Source organism: Acinonyx jubatus, chromosome D4 (assembly GCF_027475565.1).
Source record: "Acinonyx jubatus isolate Ajub_Pintada_27869175 chromosome D4, VMU_Ajub_asm_v1.0, whole genome shotgun sequence".
Classification (NCBI taxonomy): Eukaryota; Metazoa; Chordata; class Mammalia; order Carnivora; family Felidae; genus Acinonyx; species Acinonyx jubatus.
The window spans coordinates 12,565,154-12,587,775 of NC_069391.1; the positions used below are offsets into that span (position 1 = coordinate 12,565,154).

Sequence of the window (22,622 nt, forward strand, 5' to 3'; positions counted from 1 at the left end):
TGGTTAAAGACATGGTTTTAAAGCCATGCATGTCTGAGATTAGGTCTTAGGGCAGCAATTTACTTGATCTTTCTGGGTTTTGGTTTGCTCTCTACATAAAATATTAGTACCCTCATAAGAGGCTTGTACTGAGAATTAAATAAAATATACATTTAAATGCTTAATTAACGCCAGCTGTGATGGACACCATTCAATAGGCAAAACAGTTTGGTAACTTCTGAATTCTTCACACATGAAATAAATGAAGTTTGGTGGTATTAAGAAAATTCACATAAATACATGTTAATATCAGTACCAGATGAAGAGAGTTATTGAAGAAAAAGATGGGAGATAAGAAAAGCTCTTAAAGCCCAGTGAAGTGAGCTCAAAAGTCTCACAACCTTGCAGTGAACATCATAGGAGGACCTGGGATTTCCCTATAGAAACATTAATACACAGAATTCAGAGAACAGGTAAGGGAAAAATCAGGTGAAGAAAAAGATGAGAGGAAACAAAATGAGATCAGTTGAAGAATGGTGTCAGCAGTAAGAGCTGTCCAAGTCACAACTTTTAAAGGAAACATGTTTATAGCCCAATGAGTGCTCATGACAACGGGGTTAAATTAACCATACCAAAGAGGGTCCTTGACTCTAAAAATTTTCTGAAGAGCATGTTTCATGTCCTTATTCCTCAGGCTGTAGATGCAGGGGTTCAGCATAGGGGTGACCACCATGTACATTACAGAAGCAATTATGTCCTTGTCTTGGGAGTTGCCTGATGAAGAGAAAAAGTAAACACCTGCAATTGTCCCATAGTATAAACACACCACAAAGAGATGGGAGCCACATGTAGACAAGGCTTTGGAGACTCTTTTGAAGGAGGGGACCTTCAGAACGATGCCTGCCATATGGATATGTGAACCCAAGATACCACTCAATGGTAGAATGAGTATCAATGCTCCTTCAGTGAGGATAAGCAGCTCATTGAAAGAGGTGTCTGAGCAGGAAGATTTGAGCACAGCAGCAAGATCACAAAAGAAGTGTGGGATGACAGTCCCTGCACAGAAGGACAACTGGTCCACGAGGAGGGTGTGCAAAAGAGCTTGGATGCAAGAGAAGAACCAGGATCCAGCCACTAGGATGATACACAGCTCCTCCCTCATGGTGGTGGTGTAGTGGAGAGGGTGACAGATGGCCACATACCTGTCATATGCCATCACTGTGAGAAGAAAGTTGTCAAGGCAACCAAAAAATATAAAGAAATACACCTGTGAAATACACCCCATATAGGGGATGGATTGTTGCTGAGTCTGCATGTTCATGAGCATCTTTGGAACTGTGACAGATGAAAGGGAAATGTCAGAGAAGGCCAAGTGGCTGAGGAAGAAGTACATGGGGGTGTGAAGGCGAGAGTCCAGCCTGATGAGCAGGATGATGAGCAGGTTCCCCAGCACTGTGGTCAGGTACATGCCCAGGAACAGGGTGAAGAACATGCCCTGCTGCTCTGGCCAGATGGGGAGCCCCAGGAGGAGGAACTCACTGCTCTGGTTTCAGGCCTCATGCTGTGCTTTTACATGCTGGGGATAAAGGAGGATTGGAAATATCAGGAAGAATGATAGGGACACATTCCATACTGTAATATTCTGAGAAAACAATGCATTTTAAACTACATTCCTATTAATTTCTCACACCTGTGGATGCATGCATCTTCACTCTGTCCCAGTCTGGCTCTAGGAAAACATTATAACCAAAAGCAGCCAACAAGACCTCATTGCACAGAAACAAGAGAGCATTCACTGTTTCATTTGACCATTATTTACTGAATGTTGAGATTGAACCTGGCCCTCTGCTAAGTACTGAGAATGTAGTGGTGGACAAGAAAAGCAAGGTCCCATATACTGGGATAATTTATGACACCAAGACAGAGCCAGACAAAAACAGTTCGCTGTGGCAGAAGTAGTAGATGGTCCTTGGCAAACTAGTATCAGTTGTTTCTGCCTTAAAGTGACATGCGATGCCATCACTGAGGTGGCCTTGTTGGAATGCTGTCACATTCCTCCTGTGAACCTGGCTGGATCACACTCATCTACAGCTGTAAGCTCACCAGTACTCTAGAAATGGGGGGTCATTCAAACCCCACCTGGATGCCAGAACAACTCCTAAACCAGAATACCTCTCAAACAATCTTCCATAATAATGGTGAACATTTGGGGGGTTATACTATGTGCCAGGCACTATGCTTAAAGGCTTTACTTATGTTTCCTAATTAAATACACACATCAGCCTTCCATTATCAGATAAAATCTTTGCTGTTTCACTAAAAATTAGGGTAATTTTCTCATTTAAGCCATTAAGAAATTGTTCCATAGGCAACAAGTTGCTGTTAGAAATAGGATACATGTATGTCCATATATACATAAGGGGATACACACACACACACACACACACACACAGATGGGAGTGTTTGTATACATATATATTCCATCTATCTCTACATTCCATCTATGCATATACATATACTCAGATGGAATATATGTAGACATACATATGGGAATATATACACACACACACACACATACACATGGACACACATACACATATATATATGAGATATACAGTCAACCCTTAAATAACATGAGGGTTGGGGTGCTGACTCCCATGCACAGTCATATAACTTTTGACTCCCCCCAAACTTAATTACTAATAGATAGCCTACTGTTGACCAGAAGCCTTACCAATAACAAATAGTTGATTAACACATACTTTGTATGTGTATTATATACTGTATTCTTACAATAAAGTAAGGTAGAGAAAAGAAAATGTTATTAAGAAAATCATAAGGAAGAGAAAGCACATTTATAGTATTGTACTGTATTTATCAAAAAAATCCATGTGTAAGAGAACTTGTGCAGTTCAAACCCATGTTGTTTAAAGGTCAACTGTATGTGTGTGTGTGTGTGTGTGTGTGTGTGTATACGTATATATATATATGTGTGTGTATATATATGTGTATATATATGTATACACACCATATGTGTGGATATATATATGAATACAGTACATATATATAGCCCTATAAATAAATATATATATTGAACTATTGTCCTACTTCTATAGATTGCCATTGCCTATAATTGCCATTTTCTATAGATCAAATATTGGTTACCTCATATAGTTCAACTTAATATTGTGTGATCATCACTTATGCTTTTAACATGGAAATCTCTCTTTTCACTGGGTGTGAGTGCCAGAGACAGTGTGTTATTTTAGGGTTGCAAGGAGACTGAAGCTGTCCAAAATTTTCTTGGTGCCTGTCTGGATAATCTCTGTGATTTATATTTATATATTTTCCAGTTGACAAAAGGCTCTCCCATACATTAACTTCTATTCAAGCCATAAATACTTACAGAGGGCCTGTAAGCCTCCATTTTCTAGATATGTAAACCGAGGCCAAATAGTTGAGTGACTCTCCCAAGGTCTTGCCGCCATTTGGTGAGACTCTGCTCTAACTTCACTCAGCAACACACCTAACATTCCTTTGTCTGGGACATTAAGTGAATGTGCAAGGGTTACAAAACTCTGAGCCACTGACTCACACAGGTATATGAAAATGATAACAGACACTTTTTAGGAAATAGTCACTTAGAGCAGTGGTTACGTCCATGAGAAGGAGGTCACTTAAGGAACTAATTGAAGTCATGAGTGCAAATCAGAAGTCTCCAAACACACATACAAACACCACACGCACACACACACAGATACACAGACACACACACTGCTGATTTGAAGATTTCAGTCACCTGTGTCTGAGTCCCATTGTAAGAGAAAGATAGCCAGTATGTGGTTTATTTCATAAATACTAATATACATACAAGTCACGAATAACACACAAGGCAGGATGTACATAATATGCAATTATGTATCACCCACAAATACATTCACAATGCACCATTAACATACAAGCATATCATACCTGGTAAAATACACAACTCACATATGCATAACTCATCACTATACATACACATCACCAAAAACACACAAGGCCATACACAATTTCAAAATCTCACAAGAAACATGCACCAACAACACATGCACACTTAGTCACTCTCTACCAGCAGCATGCCCACTCCCATCACTGAAGTGATGGCCCCTTCCCAGTGAAGGCAGTCAGTCATCATGGGGAAATTAAGCCTGTTCAGTGACAGGCACCATCATTAAACCACCACCAACAACCCATACACATGGCAACATACACATGGTAACAGACACACAGACAAAAGGAAACAATACACATTCCTGCTCTTACATACAAGTTGTCATTCACAGACACACTAGCACATGCTGCTGAGGACAGATTTGGGCCCCTTCTAACTTTGGTTCCTTGAAGAGGTTGGATATCCTTTTCCCCAGCAGTGGAGACAACAGTCTTACTCCTAACGCTGAGTTCTCATCACTCAGCTGTGATGCCCATCACCCCATTGGGAGAATGCCACTGTCATAACAATAGAGGCAAATATTGAAGATCACAGATATGAATCAGAAGTCCCTAATCACATGTTGGAGGCTGATAACTTATGCACTAAAACACAGCCCAGATTGGGTCTAACTGAAGAAAAGAATCAGGCTGTGAATCAGTTACGTAGTACACACACAGCCAACTACCAAACAACAGGTATACAAGCATATACAATGCATGCAGACACACACACACACACACACACACAGTCATGAACACAGAGATGCTCATACACAGACCCACAAGTATATAGGCAGATCCATCGCCACGTGCAGATTTCCAGCTCCTTCTGACCTGTGCTCGTCATCCGTGAGTTCAGACACTTCTTCCAGACTGTTGCCAAATTCTCAGCTTCTCTTCATAGTAAAGGAGGAGCCACTGTGGGTTAACTGGCCAATTTCTTCCTGCCATATGGAGAACATCATGTCAAGGAGCCAGAGGGGACTGGAGTCACAAGGGACAGTGTCTCCAATGCCAGGGATGTCTTGGACTTGTTTCTTCTTGGGCACAGTTCCAAGCTCAAATATTTTTGGGGCTTGGTTCCAGCTGGGATTCAACTTTTTAAAATTTGTTTTTAAAAATGACTTCATGCTTAGAAAAAAGTTGTAAAGATGATAGAATAAATTCTCTTACGCCCTTCACCCATACTCTTTTACAAAAGCTAACATTTTACCATCTTTGTGTGTGCATACACGTGTGTGCATGCGTGTGTATGTGTGTGTGTGTTGAAGATTCTAACTATAGATCTTTCATAAGCCTATGACAGTGCATATTATCAGGAGGCACATGCTTTGGTTCAGAAGTCAGGGCTGATGACACTTCACATAGGAAGAGAATTTAAAAGAAAGAATGAGGCACAAAGGATTCTCGAGGAATCCGGGTGGGTACAAGCTACAAGTTGGCTTGGACAAAGCAGAGAGAATGGGTTTGGGAATTTGTAGTGGTAAAGGGGTGGGAGTGGAGAAAAGTTTCTGCTGGAGAAACAGACTATGTATTGTGCTATCTGAGAAATTTTGCCTGTATTATTTGTCAGCATGCAACAATAAGTGCCCTTATGGGAAAAAATGTCCCCTTGGCTGGTCATCAGATAATCTAAGGCTAGGCAATTATTAGCAACCATTGTTGCCAGGGATCATTGTCTTTCATTCAGGGCTCCCAGGGCTGTGGCAGTTTGAATCATATATATGGATATTATTTTAGACATTTCCTGACTGGCATAATTCTTTAATTATGTTGAGTAATATGGTGGCCTCCAAGGCAGCACCAGTGACCTCCATTGTGGTCAGCAGAATGAGGGCAGTTGACAAGAATATAACATACTTGGTGGTGAGAATAAAATTGGTGGGTTTTGTTTTGGAGTATGAGTCCAAAATGCAGACAGTACAAGTCAAATTATGAATAGAAGCCAGGGTTAGAGAGGAATAAATTAGTGCAGGAGTAAGGGATAGTGGAGAAGAAGAGAATATACCTCATGGACTAGAAGCTTAGACTGAGAATTTGGCATGGGCAATGAAGAACTACTAAATTTCCAGTAAGCATTTTAATCAAGACATAATATGGGGCTATTCTGGATAGTTGGAGTTAGTATTTTAAAGGAAAGACCAGGAGAAAAACAAGGTTTAGGTTCAGAGATGTGGACCATCAGATATATAGGGGCTGGGTTGTGTTATTGTGAAGGTTTCTTTAAGATCATTTTGATAGGCTACAACATGGCCAGGCAGTTGAGAGGGTGCCTTATGGCATACCCAACAATTCATATCCTTTAAAATATGGCTATTTGCTCAGTAAGGTTTACATAGCAATTATTTTATAACGCATCCTTCAGTGCTGGTTGTATATCAGAGATGGGGGCTAGAAGTGCAGACATCTGGGAAGGAGCAGAAAATGCAAGCATGGAAGGGGAAGGGAGTAGCTTGTGAGGGTTGGGGTTGAACTGGGAAAGAAAGGATATGAAAAGCAGGAGAGTGTTTTGAGGGTGAAGGGAACATTGGATAGGAGATTTACAAGGGACATGAGAACTGGATGAGTCCAGTGGGGAGATCAAGGTCACCATCACAGGTAAGCCCAGCTGTATGTCTGATGCCATCATCAGGAATGAGTCCCGTTGTGGGTCTGATGTCACCTGATGGTCCTTCAGGCTGTCATGTTGTTGGTTGAGGGTGAGGTCATGGATATCACTGGGTTTACAATAATCTTGGGCTGACGTTAGAACTTCAAGGCATAAAACCTTGTTGGTTGGGGATTCACAGAAATGTATAAATATAGTTGAAAGATGAGCGACTCAATGATCCAGAAAAGATGCTACTGTATTGGCATCATTTGGAGATAAAATAATTCCAGAGAGACTTGTTGCATGCATTCTTACATTAGGCGTCCATTGCCCTTTCAATAATGGCCTGGCATGTATTTTTGAGAAACGAGATATGGGCATAGGTTAGAAGCCTTCAGGACCACTTTTTGTAATTATTTGTGCCACAGGACATGTTGTTGCCACCGAGGCATGGAAAGCAGCAGTGGCAGTGGTATATAAGGATCTGGTGAGATATCCTGACTGTTCTTGGGAATGCAGACCTCATACACCATACAATGGCTGTTGTCTCTCTCTCTCTCTCTCTCTCTCTCTCTCTCTCCCTGTCTTTAAAAATGATGGCTCATTCATGAGCAACCACCCAATGGGCTTGTATCTAGAATTACCTGAGTTATTTGATCTTCCCTTTCTGTCTGATCACGTCATTTGAAATGTTAGATTAATTGTTTTATTTTCACTCCACTTTGCTTTGTTCATTCCTGCTTCTTTATTTGAGAAATTGAAAGATAACACAGTAAAAACTATACAAATAGGTGTGCTCATCTTCTCAACTTTCCCACCTCATTCCCACCCACCCATTGTAGCTAACCAAACTCATTAGTTTGTTATTTTTAGTAAACATTTTATTGTGGAATAATCTTAGATACTAGAAAAGTTACAGAAGTAGTACAGAGACTTCCTATGTGCTTTTCCCAGCTTCTCCTGTTGTTAATATCTAACACATCCATGGTACATCAGCACAACTAAGACATTAACATTGATAAATTTCCCAGTTTTTCCATTAATGCCCTTTTTTTTGGTTCTAGGATCCAATTCAGGATAGCACGTTGAATTTAGATGCATCATCTTTTTTTTGAAATTTATTTATTGTTCAATTTACATCCAAGTTAGTTAGATGTGGTACAACAATGATTTCAGGAGTAGATTCCTTAATGCCCCTTGTAGACCATCCCCCTCCCACAATCCCTCCAGAAACGCTGTTTTTTCTCTATATTTAAGAGTCTTTTATGTCTTGTCCCCCTCCCTGTTTTTATATTATTTTTGCTTCCCTTCCCTTATGTTCATCTGTTTTGTATCTTGAATTCCTCATATAAGTGAAGTCATATGATATTTGTCATATTCATGTATCAGTTCTAACAGTTTTTTGGTGGAATCTTTTGGGTTTTCTGTATAGAGTATCATGTCATCTGTGAAGAGTGAAAGTTTGACTTCCTCCTGGCTGATTTGGATGCCTTTTATTTCTTTGTGTTGTCTGATTGCTGAGGACTTCCGATACTATGTTGAGTAATAGTGGTGAGAGTGGACATCCTTGTCATGTTCCTGACCTTAGGGGGAAAGCTCTCAGTTTTTCCCCATTGAGAATGATGTTAGCAGTGGGTCTTTCATATATGCTTTTATGATCTTGAGATCTGATCCTTCTATCCCTACCTTCTTGAGGGTTCTATCAAGAAAGATGCTGTATTTTGTCAAATGCTTTCTCTGCGTCTATTGAGAGGATCATGTGGTTCTTGTCCTTTCTTTTACTGATGTGACGAAATCACATGGATTGTTTTGTGGATATTGAACCAGCCCTGCATCCCAAATATAAATCCCACTTGGTCGTGGTGAATAATTTTTTTAATGTATTGTTGGATCCGGTTGGCTAGTATCTTGTTGAGGATTTTTGCATCCATGTTCATCAGGGAAATTGGTTTATAGTTCTCCTTTTAAGTGGGGTCTTTGTCTGGTTTTGGAATCAAGATAACATTGGCTTCATAGAAAGAGTTTGGAAGTTTTCCTTCCATATCTATATTTTGGAACAGCTTCAAAAGAATAGGTGTTAACTCTTCCTTTAAATGTGTAGTAGAATTCCCCTGTAAAGTTATCTGCCCCTGGACTTTTGTTTTTTTGGGAGATTTTTGATTACTAATTTGATTTCTTTACTGGTTATGGGTCTGTTCAAATTTTCTATTTCTTCCTGTTTCAGTTTTGGTAGTGTATATGTTTCTAGGAATTTGTGCATTTCTTCCAGATTGCCCATTTTATTGGCATATAACTGCTCATAATATTCTCTTCTTATTGTTTGTATTTCTGCAGTGTTGGTTGTGATCTCTCCTCTTTCATTCTTGATTTTATTTATTTGGGTCCTTTCCTTTTTCTTGTTGATCAAACTGGGTAGGTGTTTATCAATTTTGTTAATTTTTTCAGAGAACCAGCTCCTAGTTTCGTTGACCTATTCTGGTTTTTTGTTTGGTTTGGTTTTGATAGCATTGATTTATGCTCTAATTGTTATTATTTTCTGTCTTCTGCTGGTTTGGGATTTTATTTGCTGTTCTTTTTCCAGCTCTTTGAGGTATAATGTTATGTTGTGTATCTGAGACCTTTCTTCCTTCTTTAGGAAGGCCTGGATTGCTATATGCTTCCCTCTTATGACTGCCTTTGCTGTGTCCCAGAGGTTTAGACCCATCATCTTTTTTTTTTTCAATGTTTATTTATTTTTGGGACAGAGAGAGACAGAGCATGAACGGGGGAGGGGCAGAGAGAGAGGGAGACACAGAATCGGAAACAGGCTCCAGGCTCTGAGCCATCAGCCCAGAGCCTGACGCGGGGCTCGAACTCCCGGACCGCGAGATCGTGACCTGGCTGAAGTCGGACGCTTAACCGACTGCGCCACCCAGGCGCCCCATAGACCCATCATCTTTTAAATACTTTCTATATTTGAAGAAATGCCCACATCTGCTAGAATCAGCTTCTCTGATTTGTAACTAAAAGCCTGATGGACAAGGAAAGAGTAGGAAGGTTAGGAGAGGTTCCTCAGTCATCATTGAGTCAAGAGATTAGGGAACCTACTGAAAAGAATGGGGTGGGGAGTCAATTTCAAACTCATTTATTTCTGATTTATTATTCTTGTAGTTCTTTATGTTCAAATGAGCAGATATGTATGTACATTTTATTATTTCCTCTTCGTTTTATTTTAATTATAGCTGAAATATACACATAAAATGGTTACCATTTTTATTATTTTAAAGTATACCATTTAGTGATGTTATGCACATTCATTATGTTGTGCAGCCATCATGACTGTCTGGTTCCAGAACTTTTTCATCCCCCCAAACAGAAACCATGTGCTCATTAAGAAGTCATTCCCCATTCCCTCCTCTCCACAGTCTATGACAACCATTAATCTTCTTCCATCACCATAGATTTGCTTATTCAGGATATTTAATATAAGCAGAATCATACGATATGTGGCCTTCTGTGTCTGCCTTATTTCACCAGGCATGATATTTTCAAGGTTCATCTATGTTGTATAGCATGAATCAGTACTTCATTCCCTTATGTGGCCATATAATATTCCACTATACATATATACTACATTTTGTTTATCCATTTATCTGTTGGTGGACATTGAGATTATTTCCACAGTATGACCACTGTGAATGGAGTTGCTACATTTTTGTACAAATATTTGTTCTATTATCTGTTTTAAATTATTTTGGATATATACCTAGAAGTGGAACTGATAGATCATATGGTAATTCTCTGTTTAAGTCATTGAGGAAGAACCAAACTATTTTCCGCAGTGACCACTCCAGTTGCATCCCACCAGCAATATACGAGGGTCCCAGTTTCTCCACGTCCCTTTCAACACTTGTCACCTTCCATTAAAAAAAATTATGGCCATCCTAGTGGTTATGAAATGATGATTTTGATTTGTATTTTCATAGTGGTTTCAGATCTGCGTTTTTCTAAACACTAATGATGTTGAGCATCTTTTCATGTGTTAATTGGCCATTTGAATGTCTTCTTTGCAAAATATCTATTCAAGTCTTTTGGCCATTTTTTAATTGGGGTAGTTTGTCTTGTAGTTCTGTCAAATTTTGCTTGGCTACTGTTTGTATGGAATATCTATTTCCATTCTTTTATTTTCCCTTGTGTCATTGGATTTAAAGTTAGTTTCATAGACAGTATACAGATGGATCATGCTTTATTTTAAGTCTAAATTGCCAGCCTCTACCTTTTAATTCAAGATTGTAGTCCATTTACACTTATAATAGTTACTGGTAAGGAAGAACTCACTTCTACCATTTTACAGTTTGGTTTGTATATGCTTTATATATTTTTTTATTCCTAAAATTTCCATTACTGCCTTTCTTTGTGTTTAATTTTTTTAGTGTTATCTTTTTGATTTTCCTTTAATTTCTTTTTTCTGTATATAGCATTCATTTTCTCAGTAGTTACCTTGAAGATTACAATTATCATCTTAAACTCAATCTAGTTTGAATTGGTATCAATAGCATACAAAAATTCTGGTCTTATATATCTTTATCCTCCCCCTTTATATTGTTATCTTCACAAATGACATCTTTATACATCATGTGCCCATTGACATAGATTTATAGTTATTGTTGTATGAATCTGTTTTTTAGTCATATAGAAAACTAAAAGAAGAGTTGCAAAAAAGTTCAAGAATACTTGCTTTTATATTTACCTATGTAGTTGCGTTTACCAGTGGCCTTTATGTCTTTATATGGTGGTGAGTTACCATCTAGGATCTTTCTTTCTTTTTTCCTTTCTTCTTCCCCCTTCCTCCCTTTCTCCTCTCCTTCCTTCCTTCTGATCTGCCTTTTCCTAATGACTAATGAGCATCTTTTCCTGTGTTAATTGGCCATTTGGATGTTTTCTTTGGAAAATATCTCTTCTTTTCTTCCTTCCTTCCTTCCTTCCTCTTTCTTTCTCTTTCTTTCTTTCTTTCTTTCTTTCTTTCTTTCTTTCTTTCTTTCTCTCATTCATTTGTTCATCCATTCATTCTATCTTTCTATCTTTGTTTTCTAAATACTCTTTATTTTGGGGGGATTATTTTATTTTATTTTTTGAGTCATTTAAAATTTTATTTTCATTTTGTTTTTATTTAAATTCCAAATAGTAAACATATAATGTAATATTAGCTTCAGTTGTACAATTTAGTGATTCAACACTTCCATACAAAACCCAGTACTTGTCACCTATTTAAACCATCCCTTCCCCACCTTTCCCCCCTATGATCATTTGTTTTGTGTCTTAAGTTCCACATATGAGTGAAATCATATGATGTTTTTCTTGATCATTTTATTTCAGCCTGGAGGACTCCTTTTAGCATTTCTTATAGGGAAGATCTATCTGAACAAATTCCCTATATTTTTAATTTGAAAATATTTAAATTTCTCCTCCACTTTTTTTTTGCCAGATATAGAAGTCTTGGTTGATAATTTTTTTCTTTCAGCACTTTAGATGTATTATCTCAGTGCTTTCTGGTCTCCATAGTTTCTGATGAGAAATCAACTGTTAATTTTATCAAGGATTGATTTTACATACTGGTTAGCTTCTCTCTTTCCACTTTTAAGATTTTCTCTTTGTCTTTGTATTTCAACAGTTTGATTATAATGTGTCTCAATGTGGCTTTCTCTGAGTTTACCCAACTGAAGATTATTGAACTTCTTAGATGTGTAGATTTATGACTTTTATCATATCTGGGATGTTTTTGAACTTTATTTCTTGAAATATTCTTTATTCCTTTTTCTCTGTCTTCTGTACTTGAACTCCCAATATTCATATGTCAGCATGCTTGCTGGTGTCTTATAGGTCTTTTAGGGTCTGCTTATTTATTTTTCACTCTTTTCTCTTTCTGATCCTCAGACTGGATGATTTCATGTGATCTATCTTCAAGTTTGCTGATTCTTTCTTCTGCTTGCTTTACTCTGATCTTGAACCCCTCTCATAAATTGATCACTTTGATTCCTGTGCTTTCCAGCTTTATCATTTCTGTTTGGTTTCTTTTTAAACTCTCATCATTCTTTAGACATTCTCTATTTGTTGAGATATTGCTTCCCGCATCCCTTTAGCTCTTTGAGTATATTTCTTTAAAGGCAGTTGATTTAAAATCTTTGTCTAGAAACTCCAAAGTCTGCACTTAACTGAGGGACAGTTTCTGTTCATTTCTTTCTTCCCTTGAATCAGCAATACATCTTTGTTTCTTTGTATTCCTGAACCTTTTTGCTAAAAACCAGATATTTTGAATATTGTGGTATTGTAACTCTGGAAATTAAAATTTCCTCTTTCTCTGGGATTTGTCATTGTTATTTTCTGTGGGTATATGTGCATGAAGAATAGGGATCCACACATATCCCTGGGGACAAAGCTTATCACATGCAAAACCATCTATGTGCTGTGCATTCCCTCTGCCCACACTCCTTGGTGAGTGTTGGCCTAGGGAGATGAAGCATGAAGGTAGAGCAATTACTTCATATTTGTCCCTGGGGATCAGCCTGGAAAATCCTACTCCTGGGACCCAGAACCTAGAAATACTTCTGTGACAGCGTGCACAAGGCTCATCCCACCTCCACTGCTGTAGTCTAGGTTGCTGCTCTCTGGCTGGCCCAACATACCCAACAGCCCTGGGGCCTCTGATTTATCATTTGCTATGGCTAAGAAGAGCCTGCATGCCTAAATCAAGGTCCTGTGACACCAAAAGGGAGAACACAGGTGCAGGGAGTTTTATCTCTGATGGTGAATTCTGTCTGAGCTAGATAAATGAGGTGAGTGCTCCAAAAAAAAAAGGCAGTTATGTTTTTCCCTCTGAGATCCACAAAAGATCCCAGGTGGATCCCCTGCCTCCTGTTTCTGCCAGTCCTGAGATGGGCAGTAGAAACTACTCCCTTAGAGAGAGTCCCCTATGTCTGCCTCCTGCAGAGGAAGAGTTTAAGTAAAGGTAGCCTTGATTCAGGGTGTTTAAGGGCACCAGAAATGGCTTCAGGCCCCCCATGCTGTATTTACTACCTTCTTTGTGATATTATGCAAGTGACTTAATTTCACTGAATTTCAAAAACTCATTTGTGAAGTATATGTAATAAAATATATGGGTTTTCAATTAGATGCCACATTGTGTAGTGCTTACAGTTCAAAGTGTCAGCTCTTACTGCTTGCAAATTAGATGGGCTTAGGACATGGAAGCCAGGGTATTTGGATCTTAGTGAACATGTAGCATTGACGGAAGTATCCTGAAACTCATCTTTCCACCTTTCTTTTGCATTTTAATCTCTCTGCCTGCTTGCCCTCCTTTCTTGGGGGGATTGAGGAGTAAGGAATGATGTGCAGACCTTGGAGGGAAGGCCCAGGAACTTGGAGTAAAGACATATGTGAATTGGGTGAGGGTGTTTCTTTTAGAGAAGGATAGAAGCACCAACTTTTTTTTTTTTTAACACTTTTTGACTTTTCTCTTCCTCCAGGAAGAGTAGTGGCATGGACAGAATCAACCAGTCCAGTGTCACTGAGTTTCTTCTGTTGGGTCTTTCCGAGAGGCCAGAGCAGCAGCCTCTCCTATTTGGCATCTTCATGGGCATGTACCTGGTCACTGTCATGGGAAACCTGCTCATCATCCTGGCCATTGGCTTTGACTCACACCTCCACACCCCCATGTATTTCTTCCTGGCCAACCTCTCTTTTGCTGATGCCTGCTTTTCTTCCACTACAGTCCCCAAGATGTTGGTGAACATCCAGACACATAGTCACACCATACCGTATGAAGGGTGTTTGGCCCAGATGCATTTCTTCATGATGTTTGGAGCACTGGATGACTTCCTCTTGGGGGTGATGGCCTATGACCGCTATGTGGCCATCTGCAGGCCTCTTCACTACTCCAAGCTCATGAGTCCTCTTGTCTGTGTGGTCCTTCTGGCAGCATGCTGGGTCCTCACCAACCTTGCTGCCCTCCTACATACCTTGCTTATGGCTAGACTTTCTTTCTGTGCAGGCAACAGCATCCATCACTTCTTCTGTGATGTGGTCCCTCTGCTGCAGCTGTCATGCTCAGACACCAGCACGAACCAGGTAGCCCTGTTCACTGTGGGCTCCATGATACTCACTGGTCCTCTTTCCCTGATCATTTTGTCATATGCATACATCATGTCCACCATCCTTGGAGTCTCATCTGCCCCTGGCAGGCAGAAGGCCTTCTCCACTTGTGGCTCCCATCTCACCATTGTCTTCTTGTTTTATGGCACAGCTATTGGTGTCTATCTGTTTCCCCCTTCATCACACTCTGGAGTTAAGGAAAGGATTGCAGCTGTATTTTACACTGTTGTGACTCCTATGTTGAACCCCTTCATATACAGCCTCAGGAACAATGATATGAAGACTGCACTCAGTAAGATTTTTGGAATTCATACATTCTCTTCTCAGGGAATTTGATCCTATATCCATATTTTGAAGTTATGCCCTGGAGAACCCATGTGTTTATGAAGCAATATCATCCCTTATCATATTTGCTTAGGTTTTAAAAAAATGACCCAGAATAATTCTCTTAAGCTTTAGATCTAACAATGTATGTGGTTGGTGTATTTCATAAAGAACTTGTCCTGTCCTATAAATGTGAATATTTCCCTGGTGTTTGTGTAGGGTGATGCTAAGCCACACAGGGGCAAGGTCAATTAGAACTTCTTTTGTTTGCTGTAATTCTAAGGTGTGAATCTTTTTTTAACCTACAATTCAACCAAATTCATTAATCTCCCATTTGCCAGATACTCTGTGAGGGAGAGGAGGTACTGATTCCATGCCTTTATGGAATTCATCTTAGAGAATTCCATATGGTATGTAGTTGCACATATATGCAATTAACTGTAACACAGGTCCAGTCATCATGATTTCTCCATAAAGCTTAATATCTATTTTATTCCATGTTCTTAACTCTCTAAATGTATTATGCCATTTAGTTCTCCAATTGTAATGATCTTGGGTTAAATACTATAATTATCACCTTTTACAGATTGAGACTATAGCTAGTAAGTGGGGAAAGAAGGATTGAAATTTATTTCTAGTCTGACTCTGGAGTCCAAACTGTTGCATGCTTTCGTATCCTGATTTCAATGCTAATGGTTGTGGCAAGAAACATGGTCACATTAAGCTAGAATGTATATGTTGATACCTACCATGTGCCAGGTACTGTGCTATGCACTATTGGTAAAATGTAAAAATAAATAAGATATTGTCCATATTGTCTATACATGGTAGAGTCATGTGTTCAAGTTAGTGTTAATCAAATCAGATGGTGATAGCTGCCATGACAAATGTTGGACCACAGAAGGAAGAAAAATAATCTGCACAACGGTGGTCAGGTAGTTTTACCCATCATATGACATTTTATTGAGCCTTAATGTGTGAGCTCACTTGAACTGGTGGAGAAAGAAAAGTGAAGATTCTACAGGGACAGGCTATTTAGAATAGAGGTCACGCAAGTTGTGGGAACCAAGCCAGCCCAACCTTGGTAATGTTTCATAGTGGTATCTCTAAATATGGGTCTTGACTTTTCTTTCCCAGTTCTGTTTCCATAACATCTCTTGCTCACTTCTACTCTTTGTAGCTTTCTGTCATTGTCAGTGCTTTTGAATTCTAGCTGCAAATTAGTATTTCCTGGAGCCTTAGAACTCTCTAGAGAAGGGACCCTCATATTTTTTATAAAAACAAAACAACACGACACAAAACAAAACAAAACAGTTGATCCTAGTGCAACCGAATTTGCGAATACCATTGTGGAACATCCTTCATGGCAGCAAAAGGACAGATAAAATAAGGTATAAAAATACTTAGTTCATTATTTACCCTATCAAGGTAAAAATCATTGAGGTATCGAGCATATTGACAGCAGCAAGAAGTTCCTGAATACTTATCCCTGGTTGAATCCTTGTATACCTTATTTATTTTTTTTATTCTTTGCTGTAATTTGCTACCTTTCCATAAAAGTCCTTCTGGACCTGCTACATACTATGTATAGTTCTATCTCTGAATAATGTTTAGTTTACTTTGACACATGATTTTCAATTATACTAACAATATTATCAGAGTAAGGGATTCATCACTTCCAAAGAGGCTGTTTATATTCTTATCTTTGGCTTCTATTCTTGTGCAAAAATGATAAGCAAGTGGATGCTGTGCCCACTGGATTTTTCCTTGCCTCCCTTCCTTAGAGTCACTCCTGGGTGGGGTTGTCTATGACAGTGTACATTCCAGGCAGTATACATCCATCCATTTTCAGCTCATTACAATGTATTATGATTTTGTCCATGAACCAGGTTCAAGTGTTTTCCACCCCAGTGACTAATGGTGTGTGTGGAGTGAAAAGAAACTGAAAAAAAGGTGGAGAACATGGGGATCTGTGCTGACCATCTCTGTTTGCTTGTGCTTTCTGGACCTGCTTGCCCCTAATCCCAAATAGAGCATTTCCCATGTATGATGGCTTGCTGCTGGACCCTTGCACCCTGTCTTAAGTCTTAAAACTGGGTGAGGGACTATGATTCTTTATTGTGAAAGCTACCATCAGTGTCTACATAGTTTTATTTATTTATTTATTTATTTATTTATTTATTTATTTATTTATTTATAATTTAAGCAATACCCTCTTTGGCTTCCCCTCTACTTCAGCCCTAAAAACAGAGCCATTTATTAACTACTTCAACAAATACCTATAGGAGATCTGGCCTTGCCATGGATTTTGATATTTGGTATTTTCATTCATATTACTTCTTATGGTTAAGTGCTGCCACCTGGACCTGTTGATACCAGGGAGCCAAGCTCCATGTTAGCATTTTCTATTCATTCTGTCCCAAGAGAAAGAGCCCCCAATCAACTTCTTAGTGATTCTGTTGTCCTCCTCACTAGTGTGTTCTTTCTTGCTTTAGTGAAAGGAGTATCTCCTGTCCTGTCTTGGGCACATAGTTGCCTGGTGTGTTCTCTGGTCTTATAAATACGTTCTAACATGGCCATATCTTTGAGATTCGGACCTCTCCCTCAGTACTTTAGCAAGGTGTACTAGCATCTACATTCCATTTGCTGTAAGTGCCATCATGTCCAAGCCTATCAATGATCCCAACAGCCTGTGAGAACTTGTTCCAGGTGTTCCTGTCTCCTGGGTCATAAGAGAGTCCTCATGCATTGTGCACTTTGACCCCACCCAGGAAAATGTTTCATAACTTTCTTGTCCAGCCATTTGTATTCCTCCACTTATGAGTGGTATGTGTTGCTAAATCCTACTCCCCTTTTGATGAATCAAGTAAATGCTCCTGTAACTGGGACTGTTATTTCATGTTGGGGCTGTGCTGAAATCTGTTCCAAGTTATTAGTCTAGAGAAAATGAGAGAGGCAGACATTCTAAAGAAAGCAACTTCCATCTTGTATATCATCTTCTTCAAGCAGAGCTTTATCAATTACCAAGTGCTGCGTAACAAAGTCTCCCCAGACTTAGTGTTTAGAGCAACAACCATTTACTTTGTTTACATTTCTTTGGGTTAACACTTCAGATTTGGCTCATCTGGGTAATACTTTTAGTGGTTTTGGGTAGGCTCACTAATGTGTCTGTAGTCAGCAGCCCATCAACTGGGCGAGGCAACTTCAGGAGATTGGCAGCTAGTCGTAGTGAGTGAATTTCCGGTACAGGAAAAATAGCCTCCAGCTTTAAAAAGATATTGGAGATATGTCTCAGTAATAAGGCTATCTCATGGCTCTGGACCACCTTCTCCTTAAATGAGGTATGCTCCTGCAATTCTCTGCTACTACCCATGCATTCTAGTGATGCCAACTAGGGTTACAATACCAGCAGCAAATCCCTGACTTTTCCTGCTACCTGAAGTCTAGCCAGATATTGATATCACCATCCTTCTTGCCTTCTAGTGTTTGAAGATCAGTTGAATCATAAGCATACACTGACCAATGAACTAATGGCCAGAGACCATTTTAGGTGGCAGTACCCAGTCTGCATACATTGTAAAGTTGACTACATCAGGAAATGATTGGACATCCCAAGATTGGGAACATTACATCCCCATCTCAACTCACCTACAGAGCTATAGCTTCTCATTTTCCTTTCTTTACATAAATTTATACCTTTCTGTATTCTGTTCCTCCTGCCTTGAAAAACTTCTCTTTTCTGTTTTGCAATGACATACGCATACTTTAAGACCCATCACAAATGTTACGTCCTCAGTGAAGTCCTCTAGATTCACCTATCCAGAGGGAGAAGAGAAAATTGCATTTGAGCTGTGTTTTAAGCAGAACTTGAAGATTGTAGCATATGTGTCAAGCACTGTGCTAAGCAGTTTACATGTGTTATCTTTTTAATTTCTCACAACAGCCTTAGATGATAGTTACTATAGTTACTATTACTACTCACTTGTTTATGTTTGGAAACTGAGACAGAGGGGCGTTGGTAACCATCTAGAAGACATACAAGCAGTGAATAGTGGAACTGATACATAAACCAGGTATTTCTGATTCTAGTGTAAGTCTTATTTTCACTTAAAAATTATTTTAAAAATCTGAATTTGTCAGTGGGATCTCAGAGTTCCAATTATGCATGGATGGAGTGCATTGAAGTTTCCAAAATTTCTCCTGTGGATTACTGAAAAATCTTTATCCCCTTGTGAGGATAAATCCTTAGCAGCATCCTTAAGGGAGATACAATAATAAAACTGATATATTTTAAAATAGATCTGAACATAAATTGTTGGCACTGTGCAGAAGAATAATGGCCCCATAAAAGAAACTCGGTGACAGCCCCACATAATGTGGTCCAAGTACCCTTCTCTCTGATCATGTGGCTTTATTCACAGATTATTTCAGAATATCTAACTAGAGACTTATGCTCCAGCAGGGGGTGTGCTCCCTTTGGCGAAGTATCAGGATCTCTGAGAGTGTTCATTCTTCCATCCTAGTTTCTGATTTGCCTTGCCCCAACCTCAAGTCATTTGCTAGTATAGAGAGAAGTTGTTGATTGGAACTGTGTATGTGAATGATGTGAGGGAAGCAAGAAAAGAAAGCAAACTAGTAATTGAGAGAAATATGTGGATTTCATGTCCATTTAGCCATCATGTAACCATTAAGATATGCATTTTGGAATCAGATATCTGGGTTCAAATTCTGGCTCTGCCATATATTAGCTGTGTAACTTCAGATAAGTAATTTAACTTAACCCCCCCACACACACACACACACTGTTTTTGAGCCTTTGTTTTATTTTCTGTATAGTGCAAATATTTACCTCAAGGGAATATGTTGAATATTATTAAAAGTAATAAAAATCTAAGCATAAGACCCAGAATGAGAAAATTTACATATTTTTTCTCCTAATTCTTCCAGAAACACTGCATGATAGAGAATATATTTTAAATTATTTTTTATTTTAGTGTAGTTAACATGATAGAGAATATTTAATTACGTCCTTTTATGAGCAGGCAAACTGTGGCTCACTGAGGTTACTTAATTTGCCATAGGTTGAAAAATTAGCAAGAGGCCGATGCAGGATTTGGATAACTCTGTAAGTTGATCTCCCCTGCATTCCCAGAATGACATCCTTGGCCTCATGGAGATCGCAGTGCCCTTCCGCTCAGGAGTCTCCCCAAGGCACTCTTCATGTCTTTGTTTCTCAGGCTATAGATGAATGGGTTCAGCATGGGGGTCACCACAGCATACATCACTGCTGCAACCCTGTCCTTGCTGGCTGAATCAGCAGAGGAGGGAATGAAGTACACCCCAATAGCAGACACATAGAACAAGCAAACTGCTGAGAGGTGAGAGCCACAGGTGGAGAAGGCCTTCCACTTCCCACTAGCTGATGGGACTCTCACAATAGCAGCCACAATGCGGACATAAGAGATGATAATTAGCAAGGGGATCAAGATGGTCAATGCCCCTCCCCAGTACATCAACACACACTGGTTGGCGTAAGTATTGGAACAAGAGAGCTTCATCAGGGGGAGAAGTTCACAAAAGAAGTGGGGAATGATGTTGTCAGTGCAGAAGGATAACTGAGCCAGGAGAATGGTGTGGGTCAGAGAGTATGACTGAGTGAGGGTTAGGGACATGACCAACAGCGCAGTACAATATCTGGGAGTCATGACCAAGGTGTAGCGAAGGGGATGACAGATAGCCACAAGCCGGTCATATGCCATCACTGCCAGGAGGAAAACATCTAGACCGATGGACCATAGGAAGAAGTAGATCTGAGATAGGCATCCAGCATAGGTGATGGTATTCCTATGGGCCTGGATGTTCACCAGCATCCTGGGGACTGTGGTAGATGCTAAACACAGATCAGTGAGGGAGAAGTTGGCCAGGAAGAAGTACATGGGTGTGTGGAGGTATGGATCAGAGACAATGGCCAATATGATGACAGTGTTCCCCAGCACAGTGAGCAGGTACATGCTCAGGAAAATGCCAAAAACGAGAGGCTGCTGTTCCTGCTGCTCACACAGGCCCAGGAGGAGGAATTCAGAAGCACTCAATGTGTGGTTTCCTGGTTTCATGTTGCTGGTGTAACTAAGGAGAAAATGGAGGATGACACTTCAGAAACTTTTCCTGCCCTGAGATTGTCTAGGTGGAAACAAAGACATAAATAAAGATGGAATCAGAATATTAATAGACATGCAGTACCTCACTGAAATCCAAAAGAGCTCTATGAGATAGTCATGGTTAGGCCCATTTTATTGATTAAGAAATTGAGTCACCTAGAAAAAGATGGAGGTTTAAAGTTTAAATCTGGTAATTCTGACTTTAGAGTCTGTGATCAAAGCAATCCTAAAATTTGTATGGAACCCAAAAGACCATAAGTAGACAAAACAATGTCAAAAAAGAAAACCAAAGCTGGAAGCATCACAATTCCAGACTTTAAGCTGTATTACAAAGCTGTAATCATCAAAGACAGTATGGTACTGGCGCACACACACACACACACACACACACACACACATAGATCAATGGAGTAGGACAGAGAACCCAGAATGGATCCACGAATATCTGGCCAACTAATATTTGACAAAGCAGGAAAGAGTATCCAATGGGAAAAAAGGCAGTCTTTTCAGCAGATGATGTTGGAAAAACTGGACAGTGACATGCAGAAGAATGAAATTGGACCACTTATTTACACCATACACAAAAGTTAATTCAAAATGGATGAAAGACCTAAATATGAGAGAGGAAACCATCAAAATCCTATGGGAGAAAACAGGTAGCAGCCTCTTTGATCTCAGCCACAGCAACTTCTTCCTTGACATGTCTCCAGAGGCAAGGGAAAAAAAAAGCAAAAATGAACTATCCTCATCACGATAAAAAGCTTCTGCACAGTGAAGGAAAACAACAAAGCTAAAAGGCAACCAACAGAATGGGAGAAGATATTTGCAAATGACATATCCGATAAAGGGTCAATATCCAAAATCTATAAAGAACTAAGAGACTCTTAAATACAGAGAACAAATTGAGGGCAGGTGGGTGAAGGAATGGGTCAAACGGGTGATGGATATTAAGGAGGGCACTTTTGGGAAGGTGCACTGGCTATCATATGTAAGAGATGAATCACTGGGTAGTATTTCTGAAGCCAAGACTACACTGTATTTAACTAACTTGAATTTAAGTTTAAAAATAATAAGAATAAAAATAAATAATAAAAATAAAAAATATCATTGCTTCACTGGAAAAAAAAAGAACTTACCAAACTCAACACTCAAAAACCAAATAATCCACTTAAGAAATGGGCAGAAGACACGAATAGACCCTTTTCCATAGAAGACATTCAGATGGCTAACAGACACGTGAAAAGATGCTCTACATCGCTCATCATTGGGGAAATACAAATCAAAACCATAACGAGATACCACCTTGTACCTGTCAGAATGGCTAAAATTAACAACTCAGGAAAGGACAGATGTTGATGAGGATGTGGAGAAAGGGGAATCCTTTTGCACTGCTGCTGGGAATGCAAACTGGTGTGGCCACTCTAGAAAACAATATGGAGTTTCCTCAAAAAATTTAAAATAGAACTACA

The 22,622-nt window shown here is 39.4% G+C and overlaps 3 protein-coding genes across 5 annotated transcripts in view; 2 read left to right on the forward strand and 1 right to left on the reverse strand.

Annotated features, from left to right (window-relative positions):
* Nucleotides 1-22,622, forward strand: part of LOC106965928 (olfactory receptor 1L8-like) — a 412,015-nt gene that overhangs the window by 226,516 nt on the left and 162,877 nt on the right. The gene's annotated exons all lie outside the window — the stretch shown is intronic.
* LOC106965697 (olfactory receptor 5T3-like) lies at nucleotides 602-21,168 on the reverse strand. The gene is made up of 3 exons (XM_053205449.1): nucleotides 20,182-21,168; nucleotides 18,156-18,260; nucleotides 602-1,522 (listed from the first exon to the last, which is right to left on the reverse strand). The coding sequence occupies exons 1-3, from the start codon at nucleotides 21,106-21,108 to the stop codon at nucleotides 602-604; spliced, it is 1,953 nt and encodes a 650-aa protein (XP_053061424.1). The 5' UTR covers nucleotides 21,109-21,168.
* On the forward strand, nucleotides 14,060-15,007 carry LOC106965686 (olfactory receptor 1N2-like). The gene has a single exon (XM_027035535.2). It carries the CDS (start codon nucleotides 14,060-14,062, stop codon nucleotides 15,005-15,007), a length of 948 nt encoding a protein of 315 aa, XP_026891336.2.

Excerpts from the sequence above, each read along its gene's own strand:
- LOC106965686 (XM_027035535.2), top strand. The coding sequence starts at position 14,060 with ATGGACAGAATCAACCAGTCCAGTGTCACTGAGTTTCTTCTGTTGGGT.
- LOC106965697 (XM_053205449.1), bottom strand. The coding sequence starts at position 21,108 with ATGAAACCAGGAAACCACACATTGAGTGCTTCTGAATTCCTCCTCCTG. Across the intron at positions 18,261-20,181 it reads GGAGACTCCTGAGCGGAAGG|CTGGAGGCTATTTTTCCTGT; the intron begins GCACTGCGATCT and ends ATCTTTTTAAAG. Across the intron at positions 1,523-18,155 it reads TGCTGACTACAGACACATTA|AGCAGTGAGTTCCTCCTCCT; the intron begins GTGAGCCTACCC and ends GCCTGAAACCAG.